The following is a 17679-nucleotide window of genomic DNA, read 5'->3' as shown; positions in this document are numbered from 1 at the left end:
AAAGTTTGGCGGCTGTTTGTAACTAGGAGTTCAGTTTTCAAACTACTCAAAGTAATTTTCATGTTCGCCGGCCGGGGTGGCCGAGCGGTTCTAGACGCTACAGTCTGGAACAACGCGACTGCTACGGTCTCAGGTTCGAATCCTGCCTCGGGCATGGATGTGTGTGATGTCTTTAGGTTAGTTAGGTTTATGTAGTTCTAAGTTCTAGGGGACTGATGACCTCAGAAGTTAAGTCCCATGGTGCTCAGAGCCATTTGAACCGTAATTTTCAGGTTCGGTATCTTGAACAATGTCGCACGAATCGCTTTCCCTGCCATCTGACCTGATCTACTGAGTCTCCCAATCTACAGCTTTTGAACTGAAATCTCGCCCCTAATATTATGACATGATCAGGACGTTTACACTAAGGCCTACTGCAAATTATCTTCTGGAATGTTCTGCCACAACAGTTCTTGAGACAGATGAAGATGTAAAAGCTCCTGATTCACCTGTAACACTGTGTCTTCAAGTAAATTAATTCGCATTCTACATCTGTACTAACGGCTATGAACACATCTCCACCGCCAACTTCCTTCGTATTTTTTCGCATCACACATTGCAATCGGAATTTAAAATTCTAGTTTCAGCCAACTTTCTGTCTTCGGCACTAAGTGGGCACTTTTACCGTTTATAAGTGAGGCTAATTTGAGCCTTCCCGTAGAATCTTCAGCGGTTTACTAATACTACAGGTCTATTAACATTTTCTTTCTTCGATACGCAAAGAGGAATACTATTCTCTGTAATTAATGAGTGATAATCTATTATCTCAAAAATAAGTGCGCAATTTTAATGGACCTGTGGAGGGGTTTCTCTATCTATAAAAACCCCACATGTCGACACCATACATACCTTGATACCCTAGCAGCCACTCCCTGCGTGTAGTGTACGACCGACCTGTAAAAAGGAATCCTACAATTCTTCTCCAGGTAGCGGAGACTGATGAAACCGCATCCAAGATCTTTCCACGATCATCTAAGCGTCCGGTTTAAGCTGTTCACTGGTCAGCTAAAGGATCGCGATCAGTTCTGGGAACGAATCTGCAAAACGCTAGCTCAGCTTCCCTCCTGGTTGGAACCCTAGCTGTCTTCACCAATTCACTCACCCATCTGTAGGAACCAAGGATGGTTTTTGAATATATTCATATCAATATGGGCCACCATTTTCAGCCTGTTGCAGCGAGTGCACTCAATAACTACCGGGAGGAACTCCTCGACATCTGGAATGAGATCCTCTGGCCAAGACAGCCCTCAGTTGCCTAACAATGGAGCACCATATGAACAGCAAACCAACCTGTTGCATTTTTCTGTACCAACCAAACAGATCGGTCCCACTTCCGACACAAGGCGTCCCGTGCTGGCTCAGAAATACTGTCCAGCTGTGTGCAAGAGCTAAATCTGCTGTTAAACGTAAGTGAACAGCCATGTCACCAGGACCCACTTTCGCCTTTTGTCCAGATATTAGTGAGCGTATTACTCTTTGCCATTCACCCTAACGCCCACACGTGAGTGAACTGGCCACCTCAGGCATATGAGAAGACACACCAGAGGTATCACAGATTTCGGCAAAGTTGTCTCAACCCCATCGCAGCCCAGGCCGACAGTCTGAAGTCCGCCGATTGTAGCCGACCATCTCCCAAAAATTTCCTGACAATGGACAACTCCCGCTGCATCCGTACATAATAGGTGAAGTTCCTACTCATCTTTATCTGTGTCCAACTATACAACGAGAAATATACAACCAATCCAAGCAGTCGCTGGAGACAATCTATGTACTATTGTTACGCTGCTCCTGGCTGTTACTCTCTCGTCAACGACTGTAGCACCATAGACTATTTGGAACGGACGCTAATTCAGATTCGTTCAAGCGACTGTGGCGAGTATGAAACTACACTATAGTGTCGCTGACAAAACACCCAAACAGTTAGAAAAAAATAGTAATAGTTGCTCAATGAGGATAAATTAGACAGTTACAGTTTAATTAGTCAACACGCAAGAATACCGTCAACTAAGAGCTGTAAATACAGTACAGCTACTGTTGATTTGCGACTGGACTACTACCACATTACCACGAATTCCAAAGATTTCACAGGAGATTTAGAATTTCATAAACATTGTATTCTCTTCATAAAATATTGTTTGACAACTCTTCCAATTGAAAGAAAACAAGCTTAGACGCGTCGATGTGACAAGTCATGGGATAGTTCCTAATATTGTGCCGGGCCTCCTTTTGCTCAGTGGAGCAACTCGACGTGGCATGGATTCAACAAGTCGGTTGAAGTCCCCTGCGGAAGTAATGAGCCACGCTGCCTCCAGAATTACGGAAGAGTTTCCAGTGCAGGATGTTTTGCACGAACTGATCTCTCGATTACGTTCCATAAATATTCGATGTGATTCATCTCAGGTGATCTGCGTGGTCAGATCATTCGATCGAACTGCCCAGATGGCAATTCAAACCAATCGCGAACAATTGTGGCCTGGTTAAATGGCGAATGGACATCCATAAAAATTCAATCGTTGTTAGGGAACATGGAGTCCATAAATAGCTGCAAATGGTCTCCAAGTAGCCGACCATAAACGTTTATAGCCAATGATCGGTTGGCTTGGACCAGAGGACCGAGTCCATTCCACGTAAGCGCAGCCCACACCATTACAGTTTCAACGCCAACTTACACAGTGCTTTGTTGACAACTTGGGTTCATGGCTTCGGGGGATCTGCGCCACGCTCTAACCCTACCATCAGCTCTTACCAAATGAAATCGGGACTAATCTGACCAGACCATTCCTTTTCAGTCGTCTGGGGTCCAAGCGATATGGTCACGAGCCCAGGAGAAGCGCTACAGGCGATGTCACGCTGTTAGCAAAGGTAATCGTGTCGGTTGTCTGCTGCCTTAGCGGATTAACGCGAAATTTCGCCGCACAATCCTACTGGATACGTTCGTTGCATGTCCGAACATCACACATCGATTTCTGCGGTTATTTCACCCAGTGTTGCTTGTATGTTAGCACTCACAACTCTACGCAAATGCGGCTACGCTCGGTCGTTAAGTGAAGGCCCTAGGTCACTGCGTTGAGTGTGGTGAGAAATAATGCCTGAAATTTGGTAGTCTCGGTCCACTCTTGACACTGTAGATTTCGTAATTTTGAATTCCCTAACGATTTCCGAAATGGAATGTCCCATGCAGCCAGCTCCAACTACGGCGTTCAAAGCCTGTTAACTCCTGTCAGGCGGCCATAATCACGTCGGAAAACTTTTCACATGAATCACATTAGTACAAATAACTGCTCCGCCATTGCACTGCCCTTCTATACTAAAGAGTCAAAGAAACTGGTACACCTGCCTAATATTGTGTAGGGCCCCCTCAATCTCGCAGAAGTGCCGCAACACGATACGACATTGACTCACTAACGTCTGAAGTAGTGCTGGAGGGAGCTGACACCTTGAATCCTGCAGGGCTGTCCACAAAGCTCTGAGAGTAAGAGGGGGTGGAAATCTCTTCTGAACAGAACATTGCAAGGCATCCCAGATATGCTCAATAATGTTCATGTTTGGGGAGTCTGGTGGTCAGCGGAAGTGTTTAAGCTCAGAAGATTGTTCCTGGAGCCACTCTGTAGCAATTCTGGACGTGTGGGGTGTCGCACTATTCTGCTGGAATCGCCCAAGTCCGACAGAATGTACAAGGGACACGAATGGATGCAAGCGATCAGACAGGATTCTTACGTGCATGTCACCTGTCAGAGTCGTATCTAGACGTATCAGGGGTCCAATATCACTCCAACTGCACACGCCCCACAACATACAGAGCCTCCACCAGCTTGAACAGTCCCCTGCTGACATGCACGGTCCATGGATTCATGAGGTTGTCTCCATACCCGAACACGTCCATACGCTCGATACAATTTGAAACGAGACTCGTCCGACCAGGCAACATGTTTCCGGTCATCAATAGTCCAATGTTGGTGTTGACAGGCCCAGGCAAGACGTAAAGCTGTGTCGTGCAGTCATCAAGAGTACACGAGTGGACTATCGGCTCCGAAAGCCCATATCGATGATGTTTCGTTGAATGGTTCGCACACTGACACCTGTTGATGGCCCAGCACTGAAATCTGCAGCAATTTGCGGAAGGGTTGCACTTCTGCAGCGTTGAACGATTATCTTAAGTCGTCGTTGGTCCCGTTCTTGCAGGATCTTTTCCCGGCCGCATCGATGTCGGAGATCTAATGCTTTACCGGATTCCTGATATTCACGGTACACTCATGAAATGGTCGTTTGGGAAAATTCCCACTTCATCGCTACCTTGGAGATGCTGTGTTCCAACGCTCGTGCGCCGACTATAACACCACTAAAACTCACATATTTCTTGATAACTTGACGCTGTAGTAGCAGTAACCGATGTAACAACTGCACCAGGTCGCTTGTCTTATAATGGCGTTTCTGACTGCAGCGCCTTATTCTGCCTGTTTACATTTCTCTGTATTTGAATATGCGTGCCTGTACCAATTTCTTCGGCGCTTCACTAGATCCTGTGTATGCGATACTATTACCATCTGTATGTGTACATGTCGCAACCCCATGACTTTTATCACCTTATAGGAAAGTCAGATTTTGAAAACATACTTATGGATTCGGCGGCTTTTAGAAACTTATTCTGATTTTGTACTAAATCTGCACGGGGATAAAATGCGCTTAGAAACAATTCTTTTCTTACACGATATGGTATACCACGTAAACTATACCTGTGAGTTAAGAATTCAAGTTTCGTTAAAAATAGGTTTTGACGAATTCTGGAGCATTATGTATTTATAATCAACTATTACTTCAAAACTTTGTGATTATTATTATGCTATCACTAATTATATTAATTAATAGAACGCTGGCCTTACATACAACGGAATGACATGTCCACGATGGGTATTATCACTTATGAAGACGAAGATCGCCCGAGAGGGAAGCCAAAGTGCATCCTACCATATAATCAGTATACAACGAAACTAAAATAAATTATCCACATATCACATTCAGTTTTTATTCGTGATGAAACATTAAACTACATAATATTTTTGTCCACTTAGAGAATGATTAACATGTATTCTTATTTTCTTTGCTTTTTGTGGGGGGCGTTACTTTTTTTTAAGCCTGGGGCCTCTACCGACCCAGATCTTCCACTAATCATAACTGAAAATAACGGAAAACGTAGCGTTTTTGTGTAAATATTCGATACGTACCATCGTCAGGGATCCTCGGAACGAATGGCTTATTTTCCTGTTTCATGTGTTGAAGAAGGCTGCGCTTCTCTTCCGATTCTGTCAAAGAACAACGTTAAAATGTTTATTTCATACACCATTAATTTTTGGAAATACTTTCTCATTCAGTTAAATGAATGCCGTTACATTAGCGAAACTAAACATTCGTGAATAAAAAGAATATTATAATTTACACTGTACAGCTATTTGTACGGAAGTGCCTTTACTAAATTCGGGGTCAATTTTTCTTGAAAGGCTTAGACATTGCTTTGATGGACGTATTCGGCTAGATTTGATTTACACTTACTCTGCATATAATTCCAAAGACATAAGAAGTTGTTTTCTTGAAATCGTGACAGCAGAAATCTCACAAATAACTAAAATCACAAAAACTGAACATAGCTCCAAGGCCCGATGGCACCCCTATCTAGTTCTGTTCATAACTCTAACAAATACCTGTGCACGTAATTGGCAGGAAGCACAGATCATGCGTATCTAAAGAAAAAGGGTAACAAAAGCGATCCACCAAACTATCATTCCACCAAACTATCATACAATATCATTGGCATCCAGCTGTTATAGAATCTTAGAGCATATTCTGAAGTAAAACATAACGAAGCATCTTGAGCAGAATGACCTCCTCAACCGCAACCAGCATGGATTCCGGAAACATCGGTCATTTGAAACCCAACTCACGCTTTTCTAGCATGACATCCTCAAGCCGTGGATCAAGGCTATATTATACATACAGTATTTCTTCACTACCAAGAAGCAATTGATTCAGTACCACACCAAAGCTTATTAACGTTAATGCGTTCATATGAGGTATCATATAAAATTTGTGACTGGATTGAGGATTTCTTTGTAGCGTGGTAACAACATGATATCTTGGGTGGAGAGTCATCAACAGATGTAGAACAAATTTCAGGAAGGGTCGTTATGTTTGTGAACTATGTTAATGTACTGGCAATCAATATTAATAGCAACCACAGATCATGCAGTTATCTATATCGAAGTGCTAAACGAGATGCAAAATAGGCAGATAGATTTCAAAATGGTACAACTTACTTAAAATGTTCAGAAACGCAAAACTGTGATCTACACAATATTAATGAATCAGTCACACAAGTGCATGGGTGTTAAAATTTGTGGGGATATAAAATGAAATGATCACATAGGCCTCAGTCATGGGAAAGGCTGATGGCAGACTTCGGTTCATTGGCAGAATACTTGGGAAATGCAACCTGTTTCCAAACAAGATGGCTTACGAAACACTTGGTGAACAATCCTAGAATAGTGAACATACCAAACAGGACTACATACCAAATAGGACTAACAGGGGATATTGGTCATATAGAAAGGTGGGTTTCAGGAATGGTCACAAGTTTGTTTGAGCCATGGAAGAGAGTCGCGGAAATGCTGATAAATTGAGTGGCTGACGCTTGGATATAGATGCCCACTTCCTGCGAAAGTAATAAATTAGAAATGTCAAGTATTAAGTGGAAGACCTAGCGATATACCAAGCGTTTCAATACGAATACTGGAGTTTTAAGGCGTTGTTGCATTCATTACAGTCAACTTACTATTACAAATTATACTTCAAATGAAAGTGCAACTCAAACAGTTTTTCTTACAAATGTTCAGTGTGAGCAGCGTTCGTCACATGGCACACATTGCGTTAGTAAGCGAGTTCTTCCCAAATCTTGATCAATGTGTGTGGAGTAATTGTCGCAATAAACGCTTCAGTCCTATTTCTTAATTCGGGTAGATCAGCTGCTAGAGGGAGCACATACAGATGATCTTATATGAAGGTAAAAATCGCATAGCGTCAGATTGGAAGAACGTAGAGGCCATGCGAAGCAAGCTCGGTCATTCAGCCCCTTGCGGCTAGCTAATTCAGTGATCGGGGTATAACGTTATTTAACCAATCTGTACTGAGTTATGCCAGTGGGCGGCGCACCATCTTGCTGCCAGATAAAGTTCTCCGGTTCGTCTTCTTCCAGTTGAGGAAAGAGCCATAGTTCTAGCGCATCAAGAAAAGACACACCAATTATAGTTGTTTCACCAAAAAAGAAAGACACAGAAACCTTCCACTGGGATATGGCAAAAAAACATTCAGTTTAGGGGAGTCTCGTTGTAACTGTACCATCTTGAGGAGGGTTTCTGACCCGCAGATGCACACACTATGTGTGTTCGCATTTCCCCATAGCTGCAACGTCGATCTATCACTGCAGGTTACACGTTTGCAAAGTTGGTACGTAAAACATGCTCTGTAGGCTTTAGAGCTTGTAACGACTGCAAACTATAGTCAAATTGTTGTAAGCGTCTCCTTAAAAGTCTACACCAGAACTCATTAGAGTTGCTAACTCACGACTAGCTTTCCGAACGGAGTTGTTAGGACTGTATGTAAAAGAAAACCGTCCACGGATGTTCTTATCACTCGAAAGTTTACAAAGGAACTTAACACCGAACACAAGTTGCACATTAACAACGGATTTAGTGATTTCAAACTGCAAAACACATGAAGCATTCTGTTCAATAGTCGCCATCTACCTAGTAGCGCTTTCTAACCTGTGCATGTGCACAGGTATACAAACAAATCTGTTTTAGCTGATCTTTCATCTGATAAATCCATACATATCACAAAAATGGATGTGCAATTTCTGTATGTACGATGCCTCGTATATTCCACATCTCCTCCTAAATCCTTAGACCGTTTCAACCAAACTTGGTACACAGGTAAGCATATCACTTACTGTCCAGAAAGAAACGCTGTGGGGGTAAGAACGACCTCCTTATGAAAGGGATGGGGGTAGAGGTGAAAAAGTAGCTTAGCTCAAGAAGCACAAATAGCCAGTCTATTGCCATCCAGTAGTTTAGAATGAGGGCACTTAGCATCTTGCAACAAACTTTACACATAATTTCAAACCTTTACGAAAATTTTTCTCATTGACAGCCACCACAAAAAGAGTAAAGCAAAAAAGTTTATCGCCCACTACATATTTGTTGTTAAAACTGCCGCAACAGGCATGCCGTTTTAATTTATTATTTCTTTACTACTAGCAGTATTCGTGACGTATTTTGCAGACAGCATTCACATATACTGCTGAATTTATCAGCAAAATTATACAATTGTATGATGTATAGTTCAGGCGATATGGTTCAAATGGCTCTCAGCACTATAGGACTTAACATCTGAGGTCATCAGTCCCCTAGAACTTAGATCTACTTAAACCTAACTAACCTAAGGACATCACACACATCCATGCTCGGGGCAGGATTCGAACCTGCGACCGTGGCGGTAGCGCGTTTCCAGAATGAAGCGCCTAGAACGCTCGGTCACACCAGCCGTCAGGAGATATTTAGTCATAAACACTGAGAAGCGTGAAAAACTGCAGCATCATATATGACGTTGAAATCGATTACTTCTTTGCTAATAACTCTGTTCGCCGCACATTTAGCAGACAGTATCCACATAGGCCACTAAATGTAACTACTCATACAAAAATATATCACTGTATGACCCTAGGCAATGTAACGTCAAATACTGAGATGGATGAAAAATCACCAGATAATTCTTCTTTACTGCTAACACTATCCACAACACATTTCGCAAACAGTACCCACTTATGCCGCTGTATGTGCCTATAAAAACATATCATTGTACAACAAAGAGTTCAAGAGATATGGAGTAATAAACAGCAAGATGCGTGAAAAATTGCCAAATCATGCATGAGATTTTAATTTATGACTTCTTTACTGCTGACTTTATTAGCAACAGATTTCGAACAGTACCAACAAATACCTCATTGAACAACAGATAGTTCAGGAGATATTATGTCATAAATAATGAGCTGGGTAAAAACGCATCTGTAGGACGAATTTCGATAAAGATACTGGTGAAATATGGTAATCACGTGCTTACATAGGCAATGCCACGTGTAGAAGGCTCCTCCTAAACCTATGGATGGATAGGCAGAGAGGGGGAAGGTGGAGATGGACACAGATAGGAAGAGAAGGAGGACAGAGAAGGGGAGGGGGAAAAGTACAGTGAAAGCGAAGAGGAGGAGATCGGCAGAGAGGTGGGGGATGTGGAGATGGAAAGACAAATGGAAGAGGATGAGTCGTAGAGAGACAGGGGAAGGAAGAGATGGGCATAGAGAGGGGGAAGAGGTAATGAACAGAAGGGAAGCAGCAGATGGACAGAGGGGGGGGGGGGGGAGCAGATGGATAGAGGGAAGGGTAGGAGGAAATACTCAGAGAGAGAGGTAGGTACAGGTGGACAGAGAGGAGAGAAAGGAGGAGATGGCCAGAGAAAGGGTGAATGTGGATATGGACTAACTGAGGACTGAAATAAATACCTAACAGGGCACTGCTGGGTAGTCACCTGGTTATCCATGATTGTAAACTGAATATAATAAATGCAAAAAACCTTAAAACCTTTGACATTCCTTTTGAAACACTCGGTAAAGCTCGCGCAGGATACTGTGGCCCATGCGCAGTGACCAGTTTCCGTTCAAGGCGCTGGGCGAGTTCATTCGTTTGTTCGGCAGGGGAGGCTGACAGTGTCTGAAACTTATCAGCCGGTCGGCGATGGCAGAAATGAGGCGCACGCCCTGCAATCTTCCTCAAACGATTTTACAGAAACTGTTAGGTAAAAAAAAAGAAATAATTTTTGCTTTACTTATATCTTTATACACTACTGGCCATTAAAATTGCTACACCAAGAAGATGATAAACGGGTATTCATTGGACAAATATATTATACTAGAACTGACATGTGATTACATTTTCACGCAATTTGGGTGCATAGATCCTGAGAAACCAATACCCAAAACAACCACCTCTGGCCGTAATAACAGCCATGATACGCCTGGGCATTGAGTCAAACAGAGCTTGGATGGCGGGTACAGGTACAGCTGCCCATGCAGCTTCAACACGATACCACAGTTCATCAAGAATAGTGACTGGCGTATTGTGGCGAGCCAGTTGCTCGGACACCATTGACCAGACGTTTTCAGTTGGTGAGAGATCTGCAGAATGTGCTGGCCAGGGCAGCAGTCGAACATTTTCTGTATCCAGAAAGGCCCGTACAGGACCTGCAACAAGCGGTCATGCATTATCCTGCTGAAATGTAGGGTTTCGCAGGGAGCGAATGAAGGGTAGAGCCACGGGTCGTAACACATCTGAAATGTAGCGTCCACTGTTCAAAGTGCCGTAAATGCGAACAGGAGGTGACCGAGACGTATAAGGAATGGCACCCCATTTGATCACGCTGGGTGATACGCCAGTATGGCGATGACGAGTACACGCTTCCAATGTGCGTTCACCACGATAACGCCAAACACGGATGCGACCATCATGATGCTGTAAACAGAACCTGGATTCATCCGAAAAAATGACGTTTTGCCATTCCTGCACCCAGGTTCATCGTTGAGTACATCATCGCAGGCGCTCCTGTCTGTGATGCAGCGTCAAGGGTAACCGCAGTCATGGTCTCTGAGCTGATAGTCCCTGCTGCTGCAAATGTCGTCGAACTGTTCGTGCAGATGGTTGTTGTCTTGCAAGCATCCCCATCTGTTGCCTCAGGGATCGAGACGTGGCTGCACGATCCGTTACAGCCATGCGCATAAGATGCCTGTCATCTCGACTGCTAGTCATACGAGGCCGTTGGGATCCAGAACGGCGTTCCGTATTACCCTCCTGAACCCACCGATTCCAGATTCTGCAAACAGTCATTGGATCTCGACCAACCTGAGCAGCAATGTCGCGATACGATAAACCGCAATCGAGATAGGCTACAATCCGACCTTTATCAAAGTCGGAAACTTGAGGGTACGCATTTCTCCTCCTTACACGAGGCATCACAGCAAAGTTTCACCAGGCAACGCCGGTCAACTGCTGTTTGTGTATGAGAAATCGGTTGGAAGCTTTCCTCATGTCAGCTCGTCGTGGGTGTCGCCAACGGCACCAACCTTGTGTGAATGCTCTGAAAAGCTAATCATTTGCATATCACAGCATCTTCTTCCTGTCGGTTAAATTCCGCGCCTGTAGCACGTCATCTTCGTAGTGTAGCAATTTTAATGGCCAGTAGTGTATGTTAGGCTGATTAAGCCGTGCACATCATTTCGTTAATGAACATTGCTATATTTAGGTGGAAGTAAGACGCTGCGCGACATTCGAAAACGTTTGTAATGAAAAAAAAAGCCATAACGTTAAAAATAATTGCGGAGAAAATGCCAGCGAAGACCATTGCCTTTGTAGTGAATGGATTGATGAACTATAGCAACATTTGAACGGCTACGACCAATGCAACACATTCAACACAGACGAAACTTTATTTTTATATAAATGCCTTCCTGATCGGACCCTAACATACAAAGACGAAAAGTTTCATGGCGGAAGACTGAGTAAGGGCACAGTAACTATCCTTCTACCCTGTAACATGGACGGATCTCAGAAGTTGAAACCATTCAGAGTAGGGAAATCTGGGAACCCACACTGTTTGAAGGAAATAAAATCGCTTCCCACAACTTGACGCCAAACATAAAGTGATGGGTGACGATAGATTTGTTTAATGAAGGGCTGACCTCGGTTAATAGTTGGCTGAAAAAAGAGAAATGGAAAAGTTTAGTGTTTTTGGGCACCACACTGTACATAACAACCCATCGCCATTAGATTATGTAAAATTGATTTTTTCCCGCCCAACACGAAATCAAAATTGCAACCCCTGAACCAGGGCACAATACAAAATTTTAAAACACACTACCGCATAGAAATTGTTTTGGCTGTTAAAACCATGATTGATAAAGCCTGAAAAAAATGTCAGCCCTATCACTGCTACAGAAGTTGCTGGTTTGTAATGCAAAGAGAAAAACAAGGAACAGCCGCGAGATTTAACGAATTCAACCCCGCCAGATGCAGGATGCGAAATTCTACCCAGCTGTGGTGATGTAACATTGGAGGATTTTTTTTATGTTGGCGAATACTTCGGTGTTCTAAGCGATGCTGAAAAAAATGCTTTTAGTTCGAGGACGGAGAACATAGTGAAGAGCAACGACCGAATCCAATCACATTGAGTGGGGCATATCCTACGCTACTACGTTCACAAAACGGATACGATTATTTCTTCTCAGCTCTCAACACCATCGAAAATGCTCTGGACAATACCAGACGGAAGTCGCTCTTTCAAAATAAAATCATCGGCTGTTATTCAAAAGAACGTGTAACACTTTTATTAGTATGTTTTTCATGTATTGTACATGTTTGTGAAATGTATGTATGTGTTATTATTTTGCACCTTCTTAAAAATAAAGGGGAAAGTACATTTGTTTGTAACATGTATGTACTTTCAGTCAGACTCTCATTTACCTGATTTTTTCCTTTCGGTCCTCTTGTATTTGAACTCTCGATAATTTGAACTTCTTCTGTAGTCCCTTGAGTTTCGAATTATCGACTGTCGAATACATGTGTGATTCATGGTTGCATTCCTGACTTACGGCGTTGTGCGGACAACTAGAAAGCTTAATTGTACAGGAGATATTGTTAACGTAGCAAAGAGAATTTTCTTTTGCCTAATCTGAAACATGGAGGACTTGGAAGAGCAACTGAATGGAATGGACAGGGTCTTGAAAGGAGAATATAATATGAACATCAACAAAAGTAAAGCAATGCAGTCGAATTAGATCAAGTGATGCTAAGGGAATTGCATTAGGATACGAGATGAGTTTTGCTGTCTGAGCAGCAATATAACTGATGACGGCCGAAGCAGAGAAGACATAAAATGCAGACTGGCAAAGGCAACGAAAGTATTTCATAAGAAGAGAAAATTTTAACATCAAATGTACATCTGACTGTTAGAGCTCTTTTCTGAAGGTATTTGTCTGGAGTGTAACCAGGAGTGGAAGTGAAACATGGACGGTAAACAGTTTGGATAAGAAGAGAACAGAAGCTTTTGAAATGTGGTGATACAGATACATGTTGAAGATTAGATGAATTGATCGCGTAACTAATGAGCAGAAACTCAAGAGAACTAGGGAGACAAGAAATTTATGTCACAACTTCACCAAAAGAAGGGATTGGTTGACAGGACACATTCTGCAACATCAAGGGATCAGCAGCTTAGTATTGGAGGGAAGTGTGGGGGTTGGGGGGCGGGGAGGGGTAAAACCGTAAACGGAGATCAAGAGATGAGTACAGTAAGCAGATTCAGAATGATGTAGGATGTAGTAGTTATTTAGAGATGAAAAGGCTCGCACATGACAGAGCAGCATGGTGAGCCGCATCAAGTCAGTCTTCAGACTGAAGACTACAACAATAACAATCTGAAACTTTGTACTGCAGTGTTGGAAAAGCGTAATACTGTAATCAGAATCTTTGATGGTATTATTGTTTCACGTAGAACTGGCAACACTGTGTTATCTGTTGCATTCTTCTGTTATCTTGTGTAACCCGATGCAAGTGAGTGTTTAGTGCCGCAAGGTATAGTCTACCTTTCTAGCTTTGAGGAATGACGTCATACCTAACGCAGGGAAGCTACATGAGGCAATCTTTGAAAGCAGCCGATCATATTGGTAAACAAACGAATGTCGCATTTGTACGTAAGTAAAGGGAATTGTTTACGAATATTTTTGTATATCATTTCTTCCTGCTCAAGTGGTTGGAGAATATGGATGTTGATCTAGATAAAAAATAGTATCAAGATCTTATCTATTTTTCCTTAGAATAGCAGTATTTACTAGTGTAACCACATGTGTGACTCACTTGGCAGAAGAATGACTTCATCAACGCCAGCCAGCATGCGTTTTTGAAACATTGGGCAGTGGACACTTAACTCGCTCTTTTCTCACATATCATCCCGAAAACGAAGGATTAAGGCTATCAGGTGGATTCAGTACTCTGAGAACAGCGACAAAATTTAGGATAGCCTAGGGATGAACATCAAAATGAACAAACGTTTTACGGCTAAATAGGCAACATTTTCTTATTGTTTCGTGGGGGAATCACCTATCAATACTACAAACAGTCACTACTACACCTAGTGAGTGAGGAAGAGAACACTCCGAGGTACATTGCAAGAATCTTAAGCAAGTACGCTATAATTCATTAACGAAGGAGATTGCCTAAAAATACTTGCTCAGTATGTTCTAGATTACTGTTCGTCAGTGTGGAACCCTTACTAATTCTGGGTCAATCCCAATGTCTGGTTCCACCCGTTACCTTTGAGGAATGACGTCATACCTAACGCAGAGACGATACATAGAGGCTATCTTTGAAAGCAACCGATCATTTGTGTAACAAACGAATGTAGCATACGATAAAGTTTCAATAACAGTTCACGTGATTAGTTACTTATCCACAAATTACATCGAAGAGAACTGAAGGTAACGAAAATTAATAAGAACTGAAAAAGAGAAGGATACATGTCTGAATAAGCATAGAAAACCTTTAAATCCATGACAGTATGACGCATGATGAAGTGGTAACACTGTGAAATAATGTTAATTTGTAATAACAATTATTGAGTCTAACGGGACTAATACACAAGTGACGAAAATTCACAAAAAGTAGGGTCTAAAGAAAATTGGAATCGGTAACTAGAATTAAGCTATACAGATGATTTCTGGTTACCGATACGAACCGTCCCATGGTACATTACGGTTTTCCCAGCAGGTGTGTGCACTGAAGTGTAATAGGATTTCTGCATTTGTAATTGCTCTCTGAAGTTCTGCAGAAAAAATGACAAATGTTGGAATCGGTAACTAGAATTGACCTGTATAGGTAAATTCTAGTTACCGTTTCCAACCTTCCACAGTCCGTTATTTAGACCGTTTTAAGAACTTGTGCGTGCGCGGAAGTGTTACAGGATTTCTACATTTGGTGTTACTCTCTTCACTACTATGAGCCGAGGAGTGGAATCGGACACAATGCAGGTATGGTTCCTTTTCAGAAAAGGACATGGGTCGATTTCCTTCTCAATATTTGTCGATTCTGAGCTTGTACTACTCTAATAAGCTCTAATAATCTCGTCGTCAGTAGGTATAATATTTCTCTCTTCAGTGTACTGTAACACACACACACACACACACACACACACACACACACACACACACACAAACACACACATATATGAGGAATTTGCAAGCCTACGTTAGTATAGATTTGTAGAAGATATAATACCGTAGAACATAGAATACCATACCTTGAATAATCTCCCTCCACGTCACTGTCTCGCGATACTCGCTGTGGCTGAACATTGCTTTCCTTCGTACACGTGTGTTTTATTCAAGCTGGATGCTCTTCGTCTTTGAAATGTATCAGCCTATATCAGTAACGAACGCATGATCAGATACTATATGTACTAGAGCAAACAACTTAACTACGTATCCCGACAACGAACAATTTTCACGGAGTAAACGGACACATTGTAATCACAGAGAAACGTCATCTATGAAGTGAGTTACGCGTACTATCACAGTGTAATTCATACATGTATTAGAAGCGATATCACAGTCTAATGTTACACTGTGGTACCCTTGTTACTAACATGAAACTGAAATTTCCATGTGACATATGTATGGCACCTTTTGTTTTCATTCTGGTGTAAGACAGAATCTTTAATATTACATTTATTTGCACTATTTCATTTATGAGCAAAAGTAATTATGAATACTTGTTGCTGCTACGGATGCTGATCAAAGTACATCAGAGGAGGAAAGTTACTTTTCATAGGTAAATACCACAAAGATCTAATACTAAATGTCTTACCACAAAGAGCTGCTATTTGTTGCAAATATTTACGTGTAGTGTAATATAAAGTTAATACCGTAGGGGTATTTTATGTGCTTGTATGACCATATATTTACTAGACAAGTGCTAGATGAATTCACTAGTTTGAGACTGTACTGCCAATCAGTCCGCTGAATGTATAAACATTTCGAGCAATGTTCATGTGCAGATAATGTTTATATATGGTAATCTAAGTCATTTTCTTCAGATTATTCAGTTTCCGACAAACACTGCACTTATTTTAGAGTAGGCATGAAGTTGCTCCGACGTGGTGGATGATTATATGCGATTAATGTTTTAATTTTCCTAAGGACGATTTAAAAGATTGTACCAGAAAGCAAACACGGAAGAATTTAGTTCTTAAAAATATCCCAAAGCATGATAAAAACTATAATTTTCTGCACGTCATTGCTAAATATTCGGGACACTTTCAAATTAGTGCGTAGGAAGCCATTTCACAATGCCTCCGCAGCGAGTTCCCATGTTAAAAACAGAGATTCGGCAGTGCTATAAATTTCAGTAAAACGTTAAAAATAGTGGTGTCTGTTTCCTGTTTTCCTATTAAAATCAAGTTCCGACATCTGAGCTGTGACACTGGTCGCAAACAAGCGGAGTACCCTTGCATTTATTTCCTTATAGCTTTAACGCAAGTCTGCCACCGGTAGCTGAGTGGTCAGCGCGACAGAATGACAATCCTAAGGGCCCGGGTTCGATTCCCGGCTGGGTTGGAGATTTTCTCCGCTTAGGGACTGGGTGTTGTGTTGTCCCAATCATCATTTCGTCCCCATCGACGCGCATGTCGCCAAAGTGGCGTCAAATCGAAAGACTTGCACCCGGCGAACGGTCTACCCGACGGGAGACGCTAGTCACACGATATTTACATTTTATTTAACGCAAGTTTATTCCAGATAGCGATTGCAGATTATTAAGACGCCTACGAGACGCGGGTACAAAATCGATGGTACTTCTGAACAGGATCCGTACAGTCTAATTCATACATGTATTAGACTGCAGTATCAGGATCTAATGTTAAACTGTAATATCACGTTTTTCACCAACATCAAACTGAAATTTACACGAGACGTATGTATGACACCGTTTGTTTACATTCTGGTATAAGACTGAACCTTCATTATTACGCGCCGGATGGTTGGTTGGTTGATTTGGGAAAGGGGACCAAACAGTGACGTTGTCGGCCACATGATCTAAGTTGGGAGAAACCAAGGGAGGAACAACACAAACATTACAGTCCAGTTAAGGGGAAAGGAAAACAGGCAAAGAGATAAAAGGAACGTTGGGCCAGCAGGAAGGGTAAAGAATGGGAGGGGGAAGGGGGGACAGGGGTGCTCCAGAGATGCTACGTGCATTGGCACACAAGCATCACCGTCTACCCTTCCCGATACCACATGATAATCGCGATACAAGGGGGTCTATGCTGGGGGAAGAAGACACAGGAGAAGGGGAAACAGAACGCCACAAAAGACCAGATGAAACGTAGGGAGAGGATGGGGGAGGGGGGGGGGGGGAGAACCTGGATGATGTGGAGGCAAGGTGAAGACCCCCATAACCAACAGAGGGACTCCAACTCCAGAGGTACCTAAACATGGGAGGA

The 17679-nt window shown here is 42.4% G+C and overlaps 1 protein-coding gene across 1 annotated transcript in view; it reads right to left on the bottom strand.

Annotated features, from left to right (window-relative positions):
- Window positions 1-15655, bottom strand: part of LOC126354470 (IQ domain-containing protein K-like) — a 56856-nt gene extending 41201 nt beyond the window's left edge. Inside the window, exons 1-2 of the mRNA XM_050004172.1 lie at window positions 15481-15655; window positions 5262-5339 (exon numbers count right to left, since the gene is read on the bottom strand). Of these exons, the coding sequence (XP_049860129.1) occupies window positions 5262-5339; window positions 15481-15535 (133 nt within the window). The 5' untranslated portion in view covers window positions 15536-15655. The remainder of the gene's footprint in view (window positions 1-5261; window positions 5340-15480) is intronic.
- Between the last annotated feature and the right edge of the window lie 2024 nt (window positions 15656-17679).

The sequence above is a fragment of the Schistocerca gregaria genome, chromosome 3 (assembly GCF_023897955.1).
Source record: "Schistocerca gregaria isolate iqSchGreg1 chromosome 3, iqSchGreg1.2, whole genome shotgun sequence".
Lineage (NCBI taxonomy): Eukaryota > Metazoa > Arthropoda > Insecta > Orthoptera > Acrididae > Schistocerca > Schistocerca gregaria.
This window is presented reverse-complemented; position numbering and strand designations above follow the sequence as displayed.